The sequence below is a fragment of the Candoia aspera genome, chromosome 2 (genome assembly GCF_035149785.1).
Source record: "Candoia aspera isolate rCanAsp1 chromosome 2, rCanAsp1.hap2, whole genome shotgun sequence".
Classification (NCBI taxonomy): Eukaryota; Metazoa; Chordata; class Lepidosauria; order Squamata; family Boidae; genus Candoia; species Candoia aspera.
Window position 1 is genome coordinate 61,824,351 of NC_086154.1, and position 27,392 is coordinate 61,851,742.

General features: G+C 41.8%; 1 protein-coding gene across 1 annotated transcript; it reads right to left on the reverse strand.

Annotated features, from left to right (window-relative positions):
* Positions 1-3,075: 3,075 nt before the first annotated feature.
* LOC134489352 (2'-5'-oligoadenylate synthase-like protein 2) lies at positions 3,076-26,708 on the reverse strand. Its single transcript, XM_063291984.1, is given in 8 exon segments — positions 3,076-3,211; positions 19,284-19,434; positions 20,015-20,195; positions 20,198-20,255; positions 21,442-21,522; positions 21,524-21,633; positions 22,607-22,895; positions 26,315-26,708. Coding segments are annotated over 8 exon segments (1,131 nt in total). The 5' UTR covers positions 26,501-26,708; the 3' UTR covers positions 3,076-3,136.
* Positions 26,709-27,392: the final 684 nt, after the last annotated feature.

A 27,392-nucleotide genomic window follows, 5' to 3' on the forward strand; every position in this document is an offset into this window, starting at 1 on the left:
ATTGTGGCACAACTATCATTGTGTCAGGCATTTTGACACTTAAAAGCTAACAAATCTCTCGGTATTTCACAGTAGATCAGTTGCAACCATCAGGATAAAATTCTTTTTCAGCTTCACAGAGGTATCGAGCTGGACAAGACCAAATATTATTTATCCTACATTCTGCTCAAATCACTAATATTAGTATTTTCCTACGCATTTAAAAAACTTTATAGAATTACAGCAAACATTTATGATAGACCTCTGCAAGTCATAAGGATGGATAAGTGTAATGGTGTTTTCATAACAAGAAACTGAGATTGGCATCTCATTTGTAAAAAGTAAATCTGAAATCTGTTTTGGGATATATTGGCGTAGATCAGGAAACCATTGTTTGAAACTATAGCCAGGTTTTTCCCCCCAAATTAATTGTTTTATTATAGAATACAAATAATATATTATATAATGCAAACAGTAGCTAAATACAGTGGTGTTTATATGATAGAAACTGGAAGTTTTGATCATTAACTGTGATGATTAAAGTGAATTAAACCTTTCATAATAGAAAATTTATATCAATGTTAAATAGGATTTCTAAGATATATAAATGAGCATAGAGTTGCTTAAATTGTACAGTTAATACTAAATATGACACTGATAATTGCAAAGTGCACTGAATAATTTTATGTGAAAAAAGTTTATACCTTTGAATTTAATACTAAAGTCTCCATTGTATTACTATTTATTGTTATTTATGAATGTTAAAAGGGAAAAAAGAAAAAAGAAAGAAAAGAAGAAGGAGCTCCTTGGAAAAAGTAGATAGATATTTAATTTCTAACTTCCCCCTTCTTTATACTCTGATCAATTTGCAGTTTATTAACATTTAAATACCCTCAAAAGCCATACTGTAAATGTTTATATTAGCCTTGCTGTGGGATATGTTGTATATGAATGCCATTCTTCCTTAAATGGATATATGCTGTTGGTTTTGCCATTGCTGATTTGCTCCAAGTTTATTTCCCAATCATATATCATCAGTATTGTTCTCTTTCTTGCAATGTTGGGTAAAGTGAGCTTGTAACTCAATAAATCATGGTATTTTTAATTTATGTACACTGGGATGTGGTGGCACTGCGGGTTAAACCGCTGAGCTGCTGAGCTTGCCAATCGGAAGGTTGGCGGTTTGAATCCGCGTGACGGGGTGAGCTCCTGTTGCTAGTCCCAGCTCCTGCCAACCTAGCAGTTCGAAAACATGCAAATGTGAGTAGATTAATAGGTACCGCTTCAGCGGGCAGGTAATGGCGTTCCGTGTAGTCATGCCGGCCACATGACCACGGAAGTGTCTACAGACAAACGCCGGCTCTTCGACTTTGAAACGGAGATGAGCACCACCCCCTAGAGTCGGACACGACTGGACTTAATGTCAAGGGAAACCTTTACCTTTACCTTACTCTGGGACTGTACCTGGTAAAAAGAATTGTGCTACCATTTCAAATTTAATTTCTAAAATTCTCTGAATGGTGCTTTGTATGTCTCTCCAATACTTTTGGGTTTTTTACATGTCCACCACATCTGGTAAAATGTTCCTTCTGTTTCATGGCAACATTCGTTACTATATGATTTGTCTATTTTGGGAATTATTGAAGGAGTTGTATACCATCTGTAAAATATTTTATACCAGTTTTGTTTTAGGTTCTTACTTGGAATAAATTGTATAGATTTGTTCCATAATTCTTCCCACTGTTGTGCTGTGACTGTTTAAGTTTTGCATTCATTTTATCATGCATTTTTAAATTTGTTCTTTCTTCGTGTCATATCTTAGTAGGAGTTTATATATATGCCCTAATAGATGGTGTTGGTTTTATATAAGCATTTTGAATTCTGTCATTTTTCTTAGTGTCTCTCCCTCATTTTTAAGATCAGATTTTATCCTTCCAACAATTTATAAATATATCAACCATGGTACATTCCAGCTTTCACTGAGTAATTCTTGCTGTGTCTGTGGTCTATTCATGGAGTCTGGGTGGATCTTATCTGCCTGTGTAATTACATTTTTCTTACTTTAATTTTCTTCAACAGGGAAAGCATTGGAAGGAGAAGCTAACGGTGAAATTAGCTTTTTGTTATTTTGGGGCTTATTATTTTCCTTATGGAGTTCCATGCTTTTATCAAACTTTATCCAATAACACGTCCTTTTAAGTTTTTGACCTTTTTGTATCCCTGTACCATAAATATCCATAAGTATTTGGTCCATTAGCCAGGCCAGCTCCTTCCACTACTGATGTTCTACAATTCAGGAATTTTATCCACTTTGTTAACCATGATGGGCAACTTGCTTTGTGATACAATTTAAAATTTGGGAGAGCAAGACCACGTCTGTCTTTTGAAACTTGTAAAAGTTTTAACTCTAGGTCTTTTCCCACTCCGTATAAATTTACTGAGAATTTCTTGCCTTCTTTTAAGATTTTCTCTGAGACTGGAACTGGTGCCATTTGAAACAGGTAATTTATCTTGGGTAATACATTAATTTTGATAATTGCAATTGATCCTAACCAGGAAGGCTTTAATTTTTTCCACCTTTCAAAATCTCTCTTGATTTCTTGCCATAATTTAGCACAGATGTTTTGATATATTTCTTGATTATTACCTGTCAAATGCAACCAAGATATTTCACTGAGTGGGCTATCTGACAGCCAGATTCTTCCTGCAAGAGATTTTTTTCTCCTTGGTTAAATATCTTGTAAATTATTTTTAGTTATGGGGCATTGATTTTCTATCAGGAGAATTCTTCAAAGCTGTGGATTGTTTTCATCAACAGTTTTATTGCACTTTGTGGTTCTGTGATAGTTTTTTTTTATTTATTTTCTATCCTGCCTTTATTATTTCTATAAGTAACTCAAGGCGGTGAACATACCTAATACTCCTTCCTCCACCTATTTTCCCCACAACAGTAACCCTGTGAGGCAAGTTCGGTTGAGAGAGAGGGACTGGCCCAAGGTCACCCAGCCGGCTTTCATGACACCTTGGACTTTTTCTGACATTTCTCAAGCAATGAAAAATAATAGAGGAGAAAGTGGACAACCTTGCTTGTGCCTTCACTTATCTGAAAGTCTGCAGAGAGTGTTCCCTTAGCTGTAATCTTCGCTGTTTGCTGCTGTTATATGCTTTTAACCCAAGCTTTGAACTCTTCTCTGGGATTCATTTTGCTCAATGCTGCCAGTAGAAATGGCCACTGCACAGAAAGAAATGAAATCGCTTTTTCCAAATCCAGAAAAATTAGTGCTTTCATTTTTTTTTTTGTTGATATGTTCTATTATATTGATTAGAAACCTGCTATTATCCTTAATGTTCCTCTTTGGAATGTAGTGTGTATGGTTGATATGTATAATATTTGGGAAACATTTATTTAGTCAGTCAGGTAGTATTGTTGTAAAAAATTATAATCACATTCAGCAGGAATTGGTCTATATGACTATAGTTTCTCTGTGTCCTTCCTTTTTTTATGAATCAAGGTTATACAGTATGTTGGTGGTATTGCCTTTGTTTCTTTACTTTCATTCATGGTGTTTGCCAATGGCTCTAACAGTTCCTCCTCAAGTTTTTAATACTGAGCTATCCCCATCTGGACCTGGTACTTTCCTGACTGAATTTGTTTTGTTGCCTTTTTAATTTCTTGAATAGTTATGGGTGTGCTTAGTCTATATTTGTCATTCAATTCTTGAACGGCCAACTTTTCTTTTCTTTTTTTATAATAAAGCTTTATTAAGTTTTTCAACAAATACATGAAACTACAAGAAGTGAAATAAAGTATACTACAAGAGAAAAAAAGAACTAAAAAGCATGAAAATACAAAAAAGACTACCACATACTACATAATACATATATACATACTAACTTCCAACTTTCTACAACAAAGATATAAATAAGTCAATATCAATCTCTCACTCTAGTTCAAACTGGAATCAGCATTACTTCTATATAGTATTTCCATTCTCAGTATAACATTACCTCTAGAACACTATTTTTCCCTCGAAAAAGATATATAAAAAAGCATTTTTATAACATAATAAAAATTCCCCCCTTAATAGACAGAAAATCAAATATTATCCTTCTTCATTACAATTTTACTCCTAAACAAAACACTTATATAGTTAAACATTGTATCTCCACCAATACATATTTAAACAATAACCTTATTAATATCCTTTTACTGAAGATAAATTCATTATCCCCAAAGCAAAAACATCTGTCTAAACCTTTAAAAGACCATCCTAATAAACACAATTAAACAGTTAACCCACTTCAAAATAAACCAAGGCATTTATATATCTCAGTGTTACACACAAGGCTTTCTCCTTGCAATCCTCAACCTGCCTTGTAAAGTCTAACTCAGCTTCAAGGACCTTCCATCCCTCGAGGCTTAAATCTTGTCATCAGTCTCAATATTTATTTATATTTCATATTTTGTCACCGCCCATCTCACTAAGAGTGACTCTGGGCACCATATTCCAAGAATGCAGCCATTTCTGTCCCATTTACAACCAAAGTTTTTCCTTCTTCAGAATTAACATTCCAGAGGTGAATCATCTTCCCTTCACTTTTTGGCTCTTCCCCTCACTTTTTGGAGGGACATTACTCCTCATTTTTTTCTTTGAGACAGGGACATTATTTTCCAAATAACTTTCTAAGAGATAGTCCAAAGCATAAGTAACCTTGAAGTACATTTCCTTAAAAATATCTTTAAAATCTTCCATATCCTTCCATGGAATGTTATAGTGCCCCCTAGTGCCTCAGGATATTAGACAAAAGGCTGTCTTTCCAAAAGAAAGTTAATCGGGGTGGGTGGTAGGAGTGGAAAAGTAAAAGTAAACAAAGCTGTTCTCACAGGAAAACAGATAGATCAAAGCTCAGCTCCACAAATTCAATGAAGTGTGTAATTCTTTTGTAATCCTTCAAACTTTGAAAAAAATAACAGTAAACAGGCAAAATTCTTTAATTCCGACAATACGACTTAAAAAGAAAAGAGAGAGAAAAATATATATATTAAAAAAGCCAAATTAACAAATTAATAACTTCCTAAAGTAATGAAAATGATCAAGAGATTCTGCATTTCTTTGTTGCGAAGAGCCTCTCCTTAATAATTTAAAAAGAAAAAAAAATGTGTTTTAGAAATGGGACAGGTGTCTTTTGAGTCCTGAGGCTTCAGCATGGCTTAGGAAAAGATGGCAATCCCCACCTCCCGGCTGCTAGCTTACCAGTTGATTGTGAAATGCTGTTTTGTGGTCTTCTGGCTGCTTCCAGACATCCAGAGGACAGATGGGGTAATTCTTGGGGTTCTTCTTAGTCCAGAGAACACTTCTGGGCTCTAGGAAAACCTGCCTGAGCCCAAAAAAGTCCATGTGATCGGGTCAACCGTGGAGCTTGTGGAGACATGTCTCAATTCGCCAATCCCCTACCAGAAGTCAATGACCAACTTTTCAATATACTCAATCATAGCAGCTTCATCGATATTGGTCTTAGAATATAATTCCTTTTTAAAAAGCTGTCAATTCTTCTATCATTTCCAAACTTGAAAGAAACCACTTGGTCCCTTTCTTTGTGACTGATACTGTCTGTATGTCTTTCTTTTTCTGAGTTGATAAGCTAAAAATATTACTGTTTTATTTCCATGTTCGAAATTCTTCTGTTTAACGAATTTTATTTTGTTCTGTAATTCTTCGGTTTCTAATAAGTTTAGTTGCGGTTTATTTTTTTTGCAATTGTTTCATCAGTTGTCTTTTGGGGTTAGTCTTATGCTTTTGTTCCAATTCTCTTATTTTAGCATCTAACTGTTTTTTTCATTTATTGTATTTTTGTTTTCCTGATAATTTAATTAAGAGACCCTTCATAGATGCTTTGTTTGTTTCCCAAATGGTAGTATGAGAGATTCCTGGTGTCCTGTATGTTTTAAAGAAGTTCAATTCCTCTTTACATTTTTGTAGGGCAGTATTATGGAGTAATCTTCAGCAAAGCATCGTTACCTTGTCGTGGTGCTGGAGCTTGAGCACCTCAATGATGCCAGGAGCTAAACCGTGAAGGGCCACCCAAGACGGGAAGGTCATGACAGAGAGGTCAGACTAAATGCGATCCCTGGGGAAGGTAATGGCAACCCACCCCAGTATTCTTGCCGTGAAAACTCAATGGATCAGTACAACCAGAGATATGTTGGTATACCATCGGAAGATGAGACCCCCAGGTCGGAAGATGGTCAAAATGCTACTGGGGAGGAACAGAGGATGAGCTCAACTAGCCCCAGATGTGATGACGCAGCTAGCTCAAAGCCAAAAGGACAGCTAGCGGCCAACGGTGCTGGTGGTGAACAGCGAATCCGATGTTCTAAGGATCAACACACCATTGGAACCTGGCATGTAAGATCTATGAGCCAGGGCAAATTGGATGTGGTTATTGGTGAGATGTCAAGATTAAAGATAGACATTTTGGGCGTCAGTGAACTGAAATGGACTGGAATAGGCCACTTCACATCAAATGACCACCAGATCTACTACTGTGGACAAGAGAACCACAGAAGAAATGGAGTAGCCTTCATAATTAATAGCAAAGTGGCTAAAGCAGTGCTTGGATACAATCCAAAAAACGATAGAATGATCTCAATTCGAATTCAGAGCAAGCCATCTAACATCACAGTGATCCAAATATACGCCCCAACCACAGATGCTGAAGAAGCTGAAGTAGAGCAGTTCTATGAGAATCTGCAGCACCTACTGGACAATATGCCTAAAAGAGATGTTATCTTCATCACGGGAGACTGGAATGCTAAGGTGTGCAGTCAAATGACACCTGGAATTACAGGTAAGCATGGCCTGGGAGAACAGAACGAAGCAGGACATAGGCTGATAGAACTTTGCCAAGACAACTCACTCTGCATAACACTAGAAGTAGCCCAAGAAAGAAGTAGCCCAATAATCTATTGCCTAAAGTATGGAAGATTTTAAAGAAGATTTCTTAGAGCTCTGTCGTGACTGTAAACAGACTATTAAAGAGATCCTTTCAGAGTGTTGTCAAGTTATCTTGCAGAGTGCTTGGGACATTGGAGAAGAGATTGTGTTCTGACCAACTAGACTGAATACGGTGAGGGGGCAAAAAATATCAGGATGTCATCCAGGTACACAATCAGGTACTGGTCTAGCAAAGTGCATGAACACCCCGGGTGTGTTGGAAAGTCCGAATGGCATCATGGTATACTCGAAATGACCATAGCGGGTACGGAATGCTGTCTTCCATTCGTCACCCTTCCAGATGCGTACTAGATTATAAGCTCCCCGCAGGTCCAGCTTGGTGAAAACGTGGGCTCCGCGGAGATGCTCCAGCAATTCAGAGATCAGTGGAAGGGGTAACGATTTTTAATGGTGATCTCGTTAAGTCTTTGGTAGTCATAGCACGTTGGTAATTCCCCTTCTTTTTCACAAAGAGCACAGGAGCAGCTAGGGGCGAGGTGGAAGGCCAGATGAACCCCTTCCATAAATTAATGTCCAGAAAGTCCTTTAGGGCTGTCTGCTCTGGCTCTGTCAAAGAATAGAAGTGTCCCACCGGAAGTTTGGCCCCAGGCACCAGATCGATTGGGCAGTTGTAGTCTTTGTGCGGTGGTAGTTGTTCCACCTCCTTCTCATCAAACACATCCACAAATTATTGGAATGGTGGAGGAATTTGCATTATGATTCCAAGCAGCTGCCCATTGGTCAGGGCTTTGGCCCTATGTTGATCACATAGTGGGCTTGTAAAGGTTAATTGGCCCGTGGTCCAGTCGATTTGGGGATTGTGCACCCAAAGCCATTCAAGACCCAATACCACTGGGTAGTGGGGCATGTGTAACGATTGCCTAAACCCAAATACTCAGTCTCACAAGCTCGGGCTTAAAGATAACTGATTTATTAAAGGAATAGTATGCAAATACAGAGAAAGCTGAGAATGAGCAAAAGCGCGCCAAATACAAACTTAAAAGCCTTGCTTGTGGGCAGGTCCCGCCCCGTCGCCCGTCAGGACGCTCCCCCTCCCAGGTGCTGAAAGCCGTTAGACGCGCCTGGGAAAGTAACCTTGAACAGGAGCGCAAACCCAAACATGCATTCCAAGCCCTCAAAACAAGGGAGGGCGAAAGAATGGAAAAACCCCGGGTGAAGGGATACGGAACCGAGAATGACATGTGAAACGTTACAATGTTAACCAGACATTAGAATGAGAACATGACATATTGCCCCCCCAAAAGAAATTAGGGAGCCGGTTTGTCAGGATAGGCAGAGTGAAATTGGGCTACGAGACGAGGAGAACGCACGTCTGGAGCAGCAACCCATTCAGGATGAGGGAAATGTTTCCAGCGGACGAGATATTGTAGAGTGGAGCGCTGGCGTCTGGAATCGAGGATAGATGTCACCTCGAAGTGTTGCTGGTTGTCAATCATGAGGGGAGGTGGAGGAGTGGGTTGTGGATGCCAACGGTCCGACGACAGGCAGGGTTTGAGTAAGCTACAATGGAAAACAGGATGTAAACGTTTAAGGTTGTGAGGTAAATCAAGTTTAAACGTAACAGGGTTGAGCTGAGCAACAATTGAAAAAGGACCGACAAATTTAGGACCCAGTTTTTTAGAGGGTTGTGGAGACTTAATAAACTTAGTTGACAGGTAGACTTTATCGCCGACAGCAAAGGATGGTTCTGGGGAACGCTTTGCATCAGCATGGCGTTTATAGGTAGCTTGGGCATGGTGGAGAGCGAGTAGAATATTAGCCCATGAGTCTTTGAGAGAGTCTGCCCAGCCAGCGAGGGTGGCTGGTAGCGGTTGAGGATGAGGAAGTTCAGGAATCGGAACAAATTCACGTCCAAAAACTGTTTTAAAGGGAACTTGACCAGTGGTTTGATGAATGGAATTGTTGTAAGCGACCTCAGCAAATGGGAGTAGATCGACCCAGTTGTCTTGCTGGTAGTTAACAAAAGCTCTGAGGTATTGTTCCAATGTAGAATTAACCGCCTCTGTAGATCCGTCCGTTTCCGGATGCCAGGCGGTAGAAAGTGATTGTTTCGTACCCAAAAGTTTCAAAAATGCCCGCCAAAATTGTGACGTAAATTGTGTGCCTCTGTCACTCACCAAACGGGCGGGGATACCGTGGAGGCGGTACACGTGGATGAGGAAAAGGCGTGCCAGCTGTTGTGCGGTGGGGATAGAAGCGCATGGGATAAAGTGGGCTTGTTTGGAGAAAAAGTCTTTGACGACCCAAATGACAGTTTTACGTTGACTAGGGGGTAGATCAGAACCTTGAACAGGAGCGCAAACCCAAACATGCATTCCAAGCCCTCAAAACAAGGGAGGGCGAAAGAATGGAAAAACCCCGGGTGAAGGGATACGGAACCGAGAATGACATGTGAAACGTTACAATGTTAACCAGACATTAGAATGAGAACATGACAATGGCGGCCACACAGAACTCAATCCACTCTGAATGGTCTTCGATGTGCAGTATATGTCGAGTAGTGAATGCCACCGGACCGGATCTGAGTGGCCGCCCATCAATGGTCTCAATGACTAGTGGAGGATTCAACTCCTGCTGAGGAATGCCCCATCTTTGCACGAAGCTGGAGTCAATGAAGTTGGCTGTGGCTCCAGAGTCTACCATGGCCTGGGCCTCAATAGCACGATCATTGATCAGTAGATGGGCCAGCACCACCAGGTGGCTGAGGGGCGTGGGGCGAGGCACATGGACTTGGCTTGCACCCAAACTAACCCAGCTTAGTTGCCCCTTTAGACTGGGTTCCGACCGTTTCCTGCCAGCGATGCTGTCTTCTTCTTGACAGGACAGTTGATGGCCATGTGTCCTGGGCTGGCACAATATAGACATAGACCCTTCCATCTGCAGTATTCCTTTTCAGCTGGGGTGAGGTGAGTGCGTGCTCCCCCAATCTGTCAGGGCTTGGGGTGTTGAGGCTTGCATGGCAATCGGTTGAGTGGCGGTGACTCAGCACAGGACTTTTCTCTGCTGGAATTGCCCATCGATCTTCAGGCATAGATGCATCAACCCCTGGAGGGTCTGCGGGCAATCCATGCGTGCCAATTCGTCCAAGATCTCGGCTGATAACCCTACTTGGAACTGGTCCAAGAGGGCTTCCTCATTCCATTTGAGGTCCTGTGTGATCAGCTGGAAGTCATTTATGTACTCCACCACAGGTCTTCAGCCCTGGCATAATTCCTGCAACCATAAACTGGCAGATTGGGTCTTGACTGGGTCCTTGTACATGGACTTGAGTTGTTGGCATAACTCATTGAAGTTATCCAGCAGTAGGCTTTGCTGACTGATCAGGGGAGATGCCCACTTAGCTGCTGGACCAGACAATAGACTGATGAGGAAGCCCACCTTATGTTGATCAGTGGGGAACTCTTCTGCTTGCAGATTCAAGTTCAGTGTGCACTGCGAGAAGGCTGAAAAATTGGCCAGTGATCCATCAAACCTCTCTGGAACCTGTACAGGGCACTTGAGTCTTGAAGTGACCACTACGGGAGCTGTGACTTGTGCTTGCAACTGCACCAGTTGCTGAGTCAGGAGGGATATCTGGTGGTTGAATTGTGCGTTCTCCTGGTTGAGATGCGCATTCTCCTAAGCCAGTTGTTCCATGTTTGAGAGTGGATGATCTCTCCCTATTCTCCGCTGGTAGAGTTTGGTGGTTGTTGTTGGGGTCGGTGACAATCTGTCCTGACCAACTAGACTGAATACAGAAGAGGTATTATTGGGTTTTATTTATTACAAATTAATGAGCAACTGCAATGGCTGAAGTGCGTGCACAGGAATTCAGTCAGTGTGGCTGGAGTCAAGGACTAGTGTTGTTTGAGATCAGACAGGGAGCTAGGCCGGACTGACAGACCGAGTCACCAGTGGCAGGATGGTTGAAACAGCTGGACTGGAACTGGCTTCACAGTGGCAAGGCAATGGCAAGACTGAACTGGTTGGCTGGAATCACCAACAGCAAGGCAGGAATATAACCATACTGGAGGATTGAACTCACTCAGCAGCCAGGCAAGGAGCAGAGACCAATCAGATTGTTGGCATCAAGAAGCTCCGGAGACAGCAGCAGCACAGTGACAGCCAGCAACTTCAGAGGCAGTAGCAGTGCAGCAGCACAGCAGGAGATGAAGTTACTCTACCCAGCTGAGGAGAATGGATCCAGGACCAGCGCAGTGCAGCAGGAAGCAGAAGTGGCTGAGAGAGATTCCAGGGGAAGCAGCAGCTCAGCGGCAAGGCAGGAAGCAGAGGTGCGGCAGAGACAGGATTCTGAGGAGAAAAGTTGTCACAGAGAATAGGGAGGTCAGTTGAGGTGGTGTGATCTGGGAGCGCAGCTGGGAGAGGAGAACTGTTGTCACCGACAGCCTGTTCTCTGGGTGGGCGCCTTTTAAGTGTTTGACTTTCCCACCATTTTTGGCAGGGAGTCAATCGCCTTTCAAGCTCTTGAGCTCTCTTTGCTGCTCTCCACTGTCGAGCACTGATTGGCTGCTGAGTCTCTTCAGAGACTCCACCAATCAGCAGCTCTGAAGGCTCTTTGGTTTTCGCCCCCTCACCAACTATCATCCGGTTCTCCTCCTCCACTCTGTCTTTGGAGTCCTCAGACTCCATCTTTACCGATTGTTGCTAAAATGTGTCATCTGGCTGAAAAGGAAGATGAAGATTTTGGTAAAGATGGGGACTTTTCTGCTGTTAGCAAGATTGAAGTAATGCCAGATGAAGATCATGGTTTGGTGTTGAGGGCGTAAAAACGACAGTCCGAGTTTAAGACTGCACAAGAAGTTGCCATGTTGGGGAAATGTTATGACTATCTGAATCAGTGTTATAGGAAAGAGGAGAGTATGTTATGTGGGAGTTTTTTTTGTTTGTTTTTTGCTGAGAAGTCTATTTCTGGGGGCAGTTAGGCTGTTGGACTTTTATAAAAAAATGCCTTATCTGTAATGGGGAAATATGTAAATGCTCTGGTATATTTTGAGGAGGGGCAAAAATATGTAACTGGACTGATAATGAGGTTATTATGATTTCATTTTTTATTAATGATTTGGACAGATTTACAGGATTTTTGATTTGTAGGATTTAATAGCTATGGACAAGATATAATAATTTTTTGTATTGTTCTTTCTTCAGCAAAGGATCATTACCTTGTTGTGGTGCTGGAGCTTGAGCACCTCAATGATGCCATGAGCTAAACCGTGAAGGGCCACCCAAGACGGGAAGGTCATGACAGAGAGGTCAGGCTAAATGCGATCCCTGGGGAAGGTAATGGCAACCCACCCCAGTATTCTTGCCGTGAAAACAAAATGTATCAGTACAACCAGAGATATGTCGGTATACCATCGGAAGATGAGACCCCCAGGTCGGAAGATGGTCAAAATGCTACTGGGGAGGAACAGAGGATGAGTTCAACTAGCCCCAGACGTGATGACGCAGCTAGCTCAAAGCCGAAAGGACGGCTAGCGGCCGACGGTGCTGGTGGTGAACGGCGAATCCGATGTTCTAAGGATCAACACACCATTGGAACCTGGCATGTAAGATCTATGAGCCAGGGCAAATTGGATGTGGTTATTGGTGAGATGTCAAGATTAAAGATAGACATTCTGGGCGTCAGTGAACTGAAATGGACTGGAATGGGCCACTTCACATCAGATGACCACCAGATCTACTACTGTGGACAAGAGGACCACAGAAGAAATGGAGTAGCCTTCATAATTAATAGTCAAGTGGCTAAAGCAGTGCTTGGATACAATCCAAAAACCGATAGAATGATCTCAATTCAAATTCAGAGCAAGCCATCTAACATCACAGTGATCCAAATATACGTCCCAACCACAGATGCTGAAGAAGCTGAAGCAGAGCAGTTCTATGAGGATCTGCAGCACCTACTGGACAACACGCCTAAAAGAGATGTTATTTTCATCACGGGAGACTGGAATGCTAAGGTGTGCAGTCAAATGACACCTGGAATTACAGGTAAGCATGGCCTGGGAGAACAAAACGAAGCAGGACATAGGCTGATAGAATTTTGCCAAGACAACTCACCCTGCATAACAAACACTCTCTTCCAGCAACTTTAGAGATGGCTTTATACATGGACTTCCCCAGATGGACAACACCGAAACCAGATTGACTACATCCTTTGCAGCCAAAGGTGGCGGACATCTATACAGTCGGTAAAAACAAGACCTGGAGCTGACTGTAGTTCCGATCACGAACTTCTTCTTGCACAATTTGTTGTTGTTTATTCGTTTAGTCGCTTCCGACTTTTCGTGACTTCATGGACCAGCCCACGCCAGAGCTTCCTGTCGGTCGTCAACACCCCCAGCTCCCCCAGGGACAAGTCCGTCACCTCTAGAATATCATCCATCCACCATCACAATTTAGGATCAGACTAAAGAGATTAGGGAAGACCCACAGATCAGCTCGATATGAGCTCACTAATATTCCTAAGGAATATGCAGTGGAGGTGAAGAATAGATTTAAGGGACTGGACTTAGTAGATAGGGTCCTGGAAGAACTCTGGACAAAAGTCCGCAACATTGTTCAGGAGGCGGCAACGAAATACATCCCAAAGAAAGAGAAAACCAAGAAGGCAAAATGGCTGTCTGCTGAGACCCTCGAAGTAGCCCAAGAAAGAAGGAAAGCAAAAGGCAACAGTGATAGGGGGAGATATGCCCAATTAAATGCAAAATTCCAGAGGTTAGCCAGAAGAGATAAGGAATTATTTTTAAACAAGCAATGCGCGGAAGTGGAAGAAGACAATAGAATAGGAAGGACAAGAGACCTCTTCCAGAAAATTAGAAACATTGGAGGTAAATTCCAGGCCAAAATGGGTATGATCAAAAACAAAGATGGCAAGGACCTAACAGAAGAAGAAGAGATCAAGAAAAGGTGGCAAGAATATACAGAAGACCTGTATAGGAAGGATAACAATATCGGGGATAGCTTTGACGGTGTGGTCAGTGAGCTAGAGCCAGACATCCTGAAGAGTGAGGTTGAGTGGGCCTTAAGAAGCATTACTAATAACAAGGCAGTAGGAGACGATGGCATCCCAGCTGAACTGTTCAAAATCTTGCAAGATGATGCTGTCAAGGTAATGCATGCTATATGCCAGCAAATTTGGAAAACACAAGAATGGCCATCAGACTGGAAAAAATCAACTTATATCCCCATACCAAAAAAGGGAAACACTAAAGAATGTTCAAACTATCGAACAGTGGCACTCATTTCACATGCCAGTAAGGTAATGCTCAAGATCCTGCAAGGTAGACTTCAGCAATTCATGGAGCGAGAATTGCCAGATGTACAAGCTGGGTTTAGAAAAGGCAGAGGAACTAGGGACCAAATTGCCAATATCCGCTGGATAATGGAAAAAGCCAGGGAGTTTCAGAAAAACATCTATTTCTGTTTTATTGACTATTCTAAAGCCTTTGACTGTGTGGACCATAACAAATTGTTGCAAGTTCTTAGTGGTGTGGGGATACCAAGTCATCTTGTCTGCCTCCTGAAGAATCTGTATAACGACCAAGTAGCAACAGTAAGAACAGACCACGGAACAATGGACTGGTTTAAGATTGGGAAAGGAGTACGGCAGGGCTGTATACTCTCACCCTACCTATTCAACTTGTATGCAGAACACATCATGTGACATGCTGGGCTTGAGGAATCCAAGGCTGGAGTTAAAATCACTGGAAGAAACATTAACAGTCTCAGATATGCAGATGATACCACTTTGATGGCTGAAAGCGAAGAGGAACTGAGGAGCCTTATGATGAAGGTGAAAGAAGAAAGTGCGAAAGCTGGCTTGCAGCTAAACCTCAAAAAAACGAAGATTATGGCAACCAGCTTGATTACTGGCAAATAGAGGGAGAAAATGTAAAAGCAGTGAAAGACTTTGTATTCCTAGGTGCAAAGATTACTGTAGATGCTGACTGCAGTCAGGAAATCAGAAGACGCTTAATCCTTGGGAGAAGAGCAATGACAAATCTCGATAAAATAGTTAAGAGCAGAGACATCACACTGACAACAAAGGTCCGCATAGTTAAAGCAATGGTGTTCCCCATAGTAACATATGGCTGTGAGAGCTGGACCATAGGGAAGGCTGAGAGAAGGAAGATCGATGCCTTTGAACTGTGGTGTTGGAGGAAAATTCTGAGAGTACCTTGGACTGCAAGAAGATCAAACCAGTCCATCCTCCAGGAAATAAAGCCAGACTGCTCACTTGAGGGAATGATATTAAAGGCAAAACTGAAGTACTTTGGCCACATAATGAGAAGACAGGACACCCTGGAGAAGATGCTGATGCTAGGGAGAGTGGAGGGCAAAAGGAAGAGGGGCCGACCAAGGGTAAGGTGGATGGATGATATTCTAGAGGTGACGGACCCGTCCGTGGGAGAGCTGGGGGTGTTGACGACCGACAGGAAGCTCTGGCGTGGGCTGGTCCATGAAGTCACGAAGAGTCGGAAGCGACTAAACGAATAAACAACAATTGTTCTTTAGGTTTAATAGGGTTAAGATTGTTGTAGTTTTATTAATTATAAAGGCAGACAACTTGTTTTTATAATTAGATGTTTATTATAGTAGAAAGAAATGTATAGAATAGTGGTAGGAAGGAAATAATTAAATGGTGTTTTATGGGGGTGAAAAAGGTGAAAGGTCCCCTGTGCAAGCACCGAGTCATGTCTGACCCTTTGTAGGGACGCCGCTTTTGTGACGTTTTCTTGGCAGACTGTAGCGGGGTGGTTTGCCATTGCCTTCCCCAGTCGTCACTTTCCTCAGCAAGCTGGGTACTCATTTTACTGACCTCAGAAGGGTGGAAGGCTGAGTCGACCTGAGCCGGCTACCTGAGACTCCAGCTTCCGCTGGGATCAAACTCGGGTCATGGGGAGAGTTTCGGTTGCAATACTGCTGCCTACCACTCTGCGCCACACAAGGCTTATTTTAGTTTTATGGGGGAGGGAAGTTGAATTAGAAACTTATATACTTTTTTATATAAGGGGGAGGAGCAATTAAGTGATTTGTACATGTGCTAATGTACAGATTTATAGAAATAATGTGATCTTGGTTTGATAGAGTAAGGGGTTGATTATGGAAATTGCTGTATATTCTTGCTGTTGGAAGTCACCTTTGTATGTAATCTTTAAATTTCTTTTTTCTTGTGTTTCACTTTTTAGCTTCTTTTTCTGCTTGTAGTTTTTTGTTTTTCTGTAATTTTTTCCTTTGTTTCAGATAATAGATAGATAGTTTATTGCAGTCATGGATCAATACCAAGATAATGCTCTATAAAGGTATACATAACCTGTCTTAGAGTATACATAGTCTATGTTAAAGTGGTAACAATGTAATATAAAATTAAAAATTAAGATAAATTTAAAATGCATTTGTAGGCTATCTTACTAAAATCTATGTGTGTGATACGACTTTCAGACTATAATGGGTGAAAATATAGATGATGGTTGAGTTACAGACAGTGTCCTGTCGCTTCTTTCTTTTTCCCATGTTGGCAGTGATAATAATTGTAATCAGTTTGTGTGTTTCGTTTTAAAAAATAAGAGGATGGTTTAAAAAAAAAATGGAGGATGCTCGTTAGCAGACTGGATTATCTTTTAGGGAGCTCATTACAAAAGCTGCAGCTTCATCACCATCTTGGAGCTTCTCTCCAATGAAGGCCTACGTCAGGAATCTTTGTTTCAAATATACATATATATTTGAAAAGTATATATATTAAAAGTATACATATTAAAAAAAAAGAATTTGTACTGTATCTCTTGGGATGTTGTATGACGTGAGCAGATGGTAGTATCATAGAATATCCCATAATCTGCTAGTGTTTTATCATTCTGCAGAACTATATTTCCCTGCCCAGGTTTTTCCCAACATAGCTCACAGATATGCCCCTCTTTCCCCATCTCTGCCTTGATCCACTTGGTATCCTTGGTTGCTCCTGTATGTTTTTTCACCATCTCCTTAATGTCTCGGGCTGGCTGAAAGAAAAAGGTGAAACAATTGACCCAAACATTAAACAGCATAATTTAGGATCACAGCTGTGCTACTAGTAATGTATAATTAATCAGTCATGTATAATATAGTAAGTAAAACTGTGAGTTCTAGGCCCCCCTCAGGCATGAAAGCCAGCTGGGTGACTTTGGGCCAGTCACTTTCTCAGCCCAACCCACTTCACAGGGTGGCAGGATTATTAGGTATGTTTGCTGCCTTGGGTTATATATTAAAAAGGTGGGATAAGATGATGAGGAGGAGGAGGAGGAGGAGGAGGAGTGTTACTGATGTACATTACAGAAACATTCTAGAAGTTTATCCTAGAGTAACGATGTGCAAACTACAGGACTGGTTCAAGCCATTTTGCTGCCTGAAGAGGTTAAGTTGCCTTCTCCCTACTCCAAGTGCAGTTTAGGTCTGGACCTAGATTTATCCATTCCAAAACACTGAATTTGTTCTTGTCTTGTAAGCTTGAATGTATATATGGGATCATTGTATTGGAGTATGGCCCACTTGTGCTTCAGGTTCATGCTGTGTGGTAACAACTTCACTGTGATGCAAAGTTTATGAGATTTATATAGAGCAAGACCAGCTGAAATCAGCTTTGACTGTTTAATGAGGCATTCATATCATTGGCTCGAGTTACCCCTTTAACAGAATTGATTGAAATAGGGGGGCAATTACTTTTTCACAATGGCATGCTGCAAGTTGGATGACTTCATTTATGAAATAAATAAAACAAATCCTGATCTGATCATGAAATGGAAATGGAAGTGGAAGTGAATCTCCCATGGGAAAGTTCCACGAATGACTGCCCCTGTGACCCCACACCATGAGGATGTTCAGTATGTCCTGTTGCACTGTAATTTCTACATAAACCTGCATAATGTATTAATTCAAGCTCTCATAAAGGAATTCCCAGGGAGAGATGACCAATAATACACCTCCTCTCTTTTAGGAGATCATAAGACCACTACCACCATAATGTTAAGAGCTAGTTTGGCATAGTGGTTAAGGCACCAGGCTAGAAACCGGGAGATTATGAGTTCTAGTCCTGCCTTAAGCACGAAGCCAGCTGGGTGACCTTGGGCCAGTCCCTCTCTCAGGCCTAGGAAGGAGGCGAGGGCAAACCACTTCTGAAAAACCTACCAAGAAAACTGCAGGGACTTGTCCAGGCAGTCTTTGAGAATCAGACATGATTGAACGGATTAACCCCCCCCATAACATAGCCAAATTTTGCCTCGCTGCTACAAGAGTGAGGCAACAAATACTGTCCAATAAAACTGCATTCCTTTGATATCTTTAAAATCTTTCCTCCCCTCCCCTCCCCTCCCTCTCCTCTAACTCTTTTAACTTCTTTTAATTGCCATTTTTAATGTATATTTAATGTACAGTATAGGTATAGACATTGGTCAGAGTTTAAACTGTAACGTTTACCTACCTACAATAAAGTTTACCTACCTACCTACCCACCCACCCATGGGAATCAAAGGGAAGAACCCTCTTTCTACAGCCCCGAGCAGGATCCTGTGGCACACCCAGCTTTTGCATGCTGCCTGAAGCAGTTGGTCACTTTACCTAAGAGCGGGCCCGCCTTGCCAACATACGAGCAAAACTGAAGGTGCTGAAAAGAGTAGTTCTCTATGATGCTATCAGTGAGGCTCACACAGAGAGTGAATTCTCAGCAGTCCATTCTGAGAGATGTGGCATTTTGCGTTCCTTTTCTTACAGAAGGAAAGGTAACCGCAGAATGGATTTTTCCACAATTGTTCTGAATAAGATCATCCTTTACTTATTTGCCCTTTCCCCTCAAACACCGAACAGAACATTAGATAAGTTTTGGTTGTGAAGCTGCAGACCTTCTTGAATGCATGGCTTGGCTTCGCACCTAATTCCGCATGTGGAAGCAAGCGGGAATAGCACTGAAGGGCTTCTCTCGGACTGGACTGATGAGAAAGCTGCTTAAGGAAACTACTGTTAAGACTGGGTTCGTCCAAGGCTCTCAGCCATTATGCACTGAGGTTAGTTGTGTTTTATTCAACGAACCACAGCTAAGCACAGAACTCTATTATGATGTAGCTGTCCAGTCCAAAACTACATTCAGTGGTTCAACTAGGCAAAGCCGATCAGGAAAACCCTTTCATTTTAAGACATTGAATCTTTTAAGACTGCAGAACCTTTGCATAATCTACCTGTAATCATTATACCCGAAGTATCCCAAGACTTAGAATTAATGATTTTTCTGAGTTGTCTGTTAGGAAGACATATGAATGCTACCTGCACGTTCCAGGATTTGCAGGGTTCATTGTCCTTCATGCAACATGGCTGCTTCTGACAAAAAGAAGCTTCCTTGGCCAGTAGATCCCAAGCTTTTTCTTTGGCTTGGGCAATGTTTGCTGTTGGGTCTGCTGGATCAGTAATCACAGGACTGCATATACATGCATATTTAAAAAAAAATAAGTGTTGTATAAACTCACAGAAGAAACGCATAGTTAGTTATCACAAGAACTTTAAAAAATATGTATGCTACTCCAGTGCCTGCCAAGTAGATTTCACTTTTCAATATGTTATTTTAATGTGTTTTCCTTCCCTAACTTATACCAAACAAATACCTGTACAATAGGTAGTAACTACAGGGCAACCTAAATGTGTCATTGAGAATATGACTAATTTTTTGTTTGCCTTTTGTTTACTGAATATCACCTATGGAGCCCCCCATCAGAAAATCCAGTCTCTAGAAGTAGGAAGAGGAGAGACTTTGCTCTTCTGCCTCTTTCATACCTTCTCACTCCTACTTCAAGCTAGCAGGAAAGTGGTTTTCTCTCAGTGGCAAATCATAATAAGTATATTTTTCTTGCCCCAAAATATTCAAGTGCAATGGAATAATGCCCAAACTTGTGGGCTAAACCTGTGCATTTAACAGGTAACTTAAGAGAGATACAGCACTTTACCCAACTGGATGAAAGCATATGTAAGAAAAGGCAATATGAGAGAAGTAGTATCCTTACCGTGTCCCCCTCAACTTTTCTTTCACATGTAGCCCTATTTTGGGATCCTCAAGACTGTAGAATTCCGTCCAGTAGAGGCAGAGATCTTGGTACTAAATGATCAACTTCATCACTGTGCAAAACCCTTCTGCTGTGTCGAATTGCTCTGCCTGTTTTGTCCCTTCTTCCCAAGCATAAATGATAGCAATTCCAGGGCAGATTTGGGGGGCAATGATACACCTTGCTGTCGAAGAAACAAATTCTATCATGAGGCCATTTTGTTTCTGATTGGGGAGGTTTTTTTTTTAAAAAAATAAACCACTGCATTAAGCCTAGTGGAGACTTAATACATTCAGTTATCTTGTCCTGAACTTTGGCGCAAAACAGCATTGCTACTGGTTGTTTGACACTATATTTCAAACAAATCTGGGGAACTTTGTTGCCTGCACAAAGGTCTTAGGACCCCCCACACTCCACAAATTGACCATTCTTGTTGTAGCTGCTGCTTTTCCATCAGTCACATTTCAGCCAGAAGCATTATTTTATCTCTTTCTGCGCCAGCCTTTCCTGGCTGAATGCTCTTCAAAGTGCCTTCCTAAACAGAGAGTTGAATCTGAATCTTTCTGGTCCTATCCCAACATTTTGAATATTATAACAAGCTGGCCCATACTGTCTCTAGAAAATAGTATCCAACGTCAGATGTAATGTTGGCCTTATATAATCTTCATGGATATTTTCCCAGGACATCCAGACCCAGGGTGGGGTAGAGTAGGGAAAACTAGTATTGATTCTTGACTTCCCTTTTGGGGAAGACAGGAAAATGGAGGACCACAATAAGAACTGATCCTTACCATTATTGGGGGGTTAATAACTTAACTAGTGGCAGGCCAGAAAAGCAGAGAATTGGGCAAAGGGCCAGGATACCAAGGAAATGACTGGACAATCACACCACTATCCTGATTGTACAGAGGTTGGACAATGTCAAGCCCTGTTTTGCAGGGCATGATCTACAAAGCAAAGGTCACAGAGACTTCAGTACAGAAAAGGGAGTTTCAATGCAAACATTAGGAGTAAAGTTTAGAATCTTGGAAACTGCAATAGAACCTCCAGCCCTCATTTGTTAGTGAGTTCATTAAGGTGAAGTCTCTTTGAATGTTTTCAATCTCTTCTTCCCAGATTTTTTTCAGCCAGGACTGAGCAGTTGTTTATGAGATACGTAACAAACATATTCCTGTCCTGTCTTTTCTATTATAATCTCTATCTATCAAATTTATATGGCTGCCCAACTCACACAAGGTGACTGGGTGGTAAAAAATAAAACCAACAATCAAAGTATATTATAAAAACCACTTAAAACAATTAAATAATTAAACATGAATAAGAACATTGGTTGGTTGGTTCCTCCTTTTACTTTTCCAGCCTCCCCACAATCTCCCATGACAGTTCACCTTCTTCTTCTTGATTTCTTTGTACCAGTGCTTGACCAGCCATAGGAGATCCTTGAGCTTTGTTGGATGGTGTTTCACAAAAATTCCACTGCAACTCTGTGAAGGAAGTATTGAACTCTCCTGGCTTTCCATTGGCTTCAATCAGTCTGTTATAGACCTCCACAGGTGGCTTATATATAGAATTTATCTGACCTGGGAAGGGAAAGGGAACCAAAGCAGGATATCACAAGATGTTGTGCTCTGTACTGTTATCCTATTGTGCATTTTTAAGGCCATCAGCGATTGCCATGCCCATTCCCATCCCCCCAGTCAGGATGACTCCTCCCTGAAGCACAATGAGACTTGCAAGATTGATGTCAGCCCTTCAAAGGCCAGTTCACAAAACAGATTCCACAGGAAAACCAAAATTATACTTTGAGATAGGCTATAACAACAGAACCTTGCAAGCTTGATGGTGCTTCTCATCCCCTTTCTCTTATACCCCAGGGACTCATCCTGAGTCTCTTCTTAATACTGCCTCCCTTCCCAGAACTTAAGGAATGCTTCTATCATCTTTATTTATGTAATGTTTTCTGAATATTTGCTTCAAGACTGTCTCCCTGGCTCTCTACACTATTTAGAATAGGATGTTTCAACTGCTCTATGAAATGCCAGCTAAGTGGGGGTTCTTCTATCTTGGGGGCAAGGTATTCTACAATTTGGGGACTGCTACTGAGAAGGCATGCCTCTGGGCCCCCACTCTACATACTTCACATGATTGGGGCAGGTTGATTCTGGTTGGGACAGATGATCCTGCAAGAACATGGGTGCAAAGTCATGTATGGCTTTAAAGATTAAAAGCAAGTTCTTGAGTTAGGCTTGGAAGCATATTGGTAACCAAGGGAGTCATCTCAATGTATCTCAAACACTGAAAAACCTACTTCCTGCCATTAGTAGTCAATTCACTGCATTCTGGACCAATTGCAACTTTTGAGTCTTCTAGGACAGTCCCATGTAAACCTCATTACAGTTGTCTGACTGTGAGGTAATAAGCACAAGTCTCCATTGCAAGGGCCTCCTGATGCACACTGAATATAGGGAACCATGTCCCTTTCGTTACCCTGATGGTTCCCTATATTCACCCAATGCCAGAATTAATAAGAAAGCTTGTGACTAGATTCCCTACCTAAAACATCATACGCAGGGAGGATGTCCACCTCTACCGATTCTGTCTTCTTTTTTGCCTGGATGAGGAGTGAGAATGAGCGTGGGGGAGTTGTCCCTTCACTCAGTGGGTAGATGTCAACTTTGAAAGCAATAGTCTGGATACATTTATCCAAATTCTCTTTAATGGTCTTGATCACATATTCACGCTTCTCTGCTTGATCCTGAAAGCTGGAGAAGCAGCTGAGGAAGATAACCAGATCAACATCTGAATTCTCACCCAGGGTTGTCCCTTTTCCTGCAGAGCCAGCCTGTAAAAAAAAAGTTCACTCACCTTCTTTCTCACCATTTGGTCACTTAAAACAGCATGTATCTCACAAACTCTAAGAAAAGGAGGAAATACCTGTACCCTAATTGTTGAATTAGGCCCTACGACTCACTGGTAGAGCTGTGTTTGTCAACTGTAGACAGAAAAACAAGGATATTTTGTTCATTTTTGCCCCATGTGAAGAAAATCTCAAGCCCATCCCATCTCCTTAAACAGGTGTTTTGCCACATTAAAACTTGGGCAGGAGGTCTGTGGATATGAAAGCAATAAAGACACAAATGAAGAAAAAGCTGAAAGAGTTTATTAAGGAAAGCACAGCAAAAGAATAACTTTAACTCCAAAGCATAAATGTAGACAAGAAATATCCATAGACAAGGCAACAAAACAAGACATGGCAACATTCAATAGAGGATAAGTATAGGGCAAAAATCTCAGACTCCTTTGGCAGCTGGAAGCCCCTTGTCCTCATCAAAGGCAGCTACAGATGTTCCCCAGATTATTCTGGCTAGTGTATAGCACCTTTCCCAGGTAGGTCTAAACAGAGGCTCTCCTTCTAGGAGTGATTAAAAAATATATTCCTTTCCCTCTTAACAGATCAATTCTGTGGTCTTGAGGAACTGTCTTCTCAGATTCTGGTATACATGTCAAAGAATGTCCATCATACATGCATAGATAAAGAAAACATGCCTTACCATGCTAGTCTAACTCCTTATACCAGGGGGCTAGCCTTGTGATCAAGGGTCTTAGCTCAAGCTATGATGATATTACTGATTAAGGGTCTTGATAACCCTTATTTCATGCTATGCTAATATTATATCCCCCAAAGTGTAAGGAATAAAAAGAACCCAGTAATTACTGGTTTACAGCCTGTATGCACTTATCACATGAAAAGTAAAAAAAACACACACACAACCTATGCATATAGAAGAGGGGTGACCTTCACTAGTTCCTCACCTTTCTTCTGCAATTTTACAACAGGTCAACCCATTGTTTCACTTGATGGTTAAAGCCACTATAATAAAAAAGATTGATCCAAGCCTGTATCTTTGTACATACCCTTAGTCTAGAACAGCCAAAATCCTTATCCATTCTATGAGATGGGGGAAAGGAAAAATATCAAGAGGAGCATAAACAATTGGAAACTCTGGCTCCTGGATTTGAGCTGCCCCAGCAGGCCCTGTAAACAGAACTTTTCTCAGGATCCCTAGTAGCTCACATAAAGTGAGCAGGGGAAATGAGACTAGACTTGGTCAGTTTCCCCTTCTCTTCAGGAGACTACTGTATAAAGCATTAGGTTGCTCCTTCTTCCCTTCCTTCCTTCCGAGAAAGAATAAAGAGATTTGTGTTGCTATAGGATTTCTGTTCCTTGTTCTCAGCACTTCTGAGTTCAGGATGGAAAGGCAACCATGGGTTGTTTTTAAACTGCTTTTGAGAAGCGGAAACAACAAGCTGATGATACAAAAACTAGTTTCTGTTACATACTCTTACTTCTCTTTTGGGGAAGGAAACTGCCTAACAATCAGACAATCCGTTAATAAACCCATCATTTGGAAGATGAGATCTGAGCTAGTATTGCAAACAAAATGTTAATATAGCAAGCTATGCTCAGTTTGAATGCTGTGCTTCAGACACCTCTTGGCTAAAACATCAAGAAAGGAGATGACACAATACCAGGAAATACAAAGAGAACATAAGGAAAACAAAAGACCATCTTCCTGTAGATCTTTCTTTCCATGAACACTGGCTGGCCTAGTGAACTTAATGCCTCACTGCTATTTAACCCATCGCATTCACTTAGTTCCTACCTAGAAGAGACCAGCATAAATGCTGCTGTGGAAGATTGTATGGTGATAATGAGGAAAATGGGTTGTCTTTCATTAGAGGAAGGTAAAGTAAGCGTGTGTCATGATCGCCGTTGCGATGTTTGCGACATCATAACGGCTCGCATGACAAAGCGTGGATGCGTGTCAATGGCTGGAGAGGTGCGGGCGATAAACCGGACAAAGAAGGTAATGGGGTTGGGAGATCTACTGAACAAACAAGGTCCCATCGCCCGGTAATCGGCCATTGACGCCCCTGATAAAGAAAGGATCAGGGCGAGGTTCGGAAAGGCGCGTCCGGGCTTTCGAGGAATATCGAGGTCTAATCGCCCAGTAATGGACCATTACCTCGCAGGAAGATAAACAGGATGATGCCCGGGGCGAATGGGGCTGGACGACCTCTCACCTATCAAGTCTTGATGGCCTGTCACTCCGTGGAACTCGTGGGGCACACCCGGGGAGTGTGGGGGTGGAGCGCTGTTTGGCGCGAGACTATTTAATTCAACTTTTGGCGCGCTTCCCTCACTCTCAGCTTTTTACTGGTGTGCATTCTATTCTAAATAAAAGCCAGAGCTTAAACTTGATTTAGAGTCTGAGTCTTTTATTTGGTCTTAGGCATTCCTTACAGCATGATTAGTCAATTGAGAAGTGAGGGACTTTGCAGAGTAACCTTGAAGCTTCAATTGAGCTTGTGTACAGCCCTTTCATTAATGGATTAGTATTTTTAATGCTGCTGTGGAACAGTTCTGTGTCAACATAAAGGCATATTACACTGCCTGGAAAGATTCAGCGCAGCAGATACAATGCTGGTGTGCAAACAGCTTGTCAAAGGGAACCTGAGAACTATATGGAAAGATGTATGGGGATCAATGCAAAATGCTATCACCTGATCATAAATCAAGGAAGACTAATAAGCCAAAGAAAAGTACAAGGACACCTGTTCTTGGATGTTCTCCTAAGACAAGGTCTTTTGATGACAGACACCAGCCTATCAGCAGGCTTCCCATCCTGTTTGGGTCTCTTTCAAACCCACACTAGATGCTTCTAGGAAGATAGGCTAACTGCTTTTCTTGCTCCATCAACTATCCCTGTACCAGTGCTGACAAGTAAGTAGGTAAGTGCTGATGGGCCTAAGAGAATGTGTGAGAAAGTCAATTTTGACTCTTTGTAGCATACCTTTCATTAAAACATGGGAACTGTCCACAGTTTCAGGGCCACTGCATATGGTGTAACAGCAAAAAAAGGCCTCTTGCACATTCTTTATGGCAAGTGACTTTCTTGCTCCCATCAAAAAGATCACCCCAGTGAACCCAGCATTCTTGTCAGTTCCTGAGAGGTCTTTCAAGGGCATGGCCACACTGCCATGGTGTCTGGCACTTATTTCCTAGCCTCAGCACCCACGTTTGGATTGGATCAATTAATCTGCAGCCAGGCTAAACATATTTGAACTCACAGAATGGAAAGAGGGAAGGGTACTTCATGTCCTTAACTAAGATGGCATGATGGCCTAAAACAGCCACTGCCACTCAGTCTGGGAAGTAATCTCACTAGAGTTGGGTTAGCTAAATCAGGCAAGGCTCACCTTTACTGTCTTGATCACCCTGGCATCCATCTTGCACTTCTCTTTCAGGAAAGAACAAATTCTGTTGACAGCATCTTTGACATTCTGTTGGAGCTCCTTGCTGGGGTGAAGGTTCTTACTAATATACTCATCAAGTCTTCTAGAGGAGATGGAATACAGCTCCATTCTTTGTGTCAGACACTTCATTTGTGCCACAAGTATGATCCACCCAACCCTATTTATCTTACTGCCTCTCTCTGATGTCACAACACAAACTGTTAAGGTGGACTAGGCCGTGTACTTTCAGATTTCCAGGCATGTACTTTCAAATAACGGATATAAAAGCTGAACTGAAATAAAAACAATTGAAATGAAAGCATATTAAATATTGTGAAATTACTGTACTGAAAAATAATAAGAGAGCATTTTGTATCTGAGTAAAACAAAATAGGTATTTCTCTTTATGTTGGAAAAAAACCCTTCATGGTAGCCATTTTAAAAATACTGGAATTCTTTTAACATAATAAAATCTACAAAATAAATTTTGAAACAGCTCTTACTAACTGAGCTTCTCTACCTTTAAATATATACCAAATTTTGTGGTCCTAAAAATATTTTCAGTCTACTTCAAAAGTTTGAAGGCAGAGTCATTTTCAGGACAATGAGGTTTCTTTTCGTCATACAGCCAGAAACGAAAGTGATGAATGAGGGCGTGAAAGGCAGGGAATATATGAAAGCGATGATTGGTTTAACCCACAACAGCCGTTAGGTACAACATCTTTGGAGGCCGGAGCACTCGGCTTAGGTCCCAGGATGTCCAGTTAAAAGAGAGTTCAAGCAGCGGGGACGTAGAGTGGCTGTCAGATTTCCCAGATGGGGAAATCGCCGCTTCCACCGTCCCCACCCAAAGCGCTCAGAGAGGAAAAGGCTGAAGGACCAGTGGCCTCTAAAGAAAAAAAAAACTTGACAAGGAGTGCCAAGCAAGCTGGTTAAAGAAAACCTGCATGTTCTCAGGACCAACGACCCTGTCGCGATTAGGGCCTCGTCCTGTGCTGGAAACAGAAAGATTCCGTAGAAAAGTCGTGGCTGCTCCGAGCAG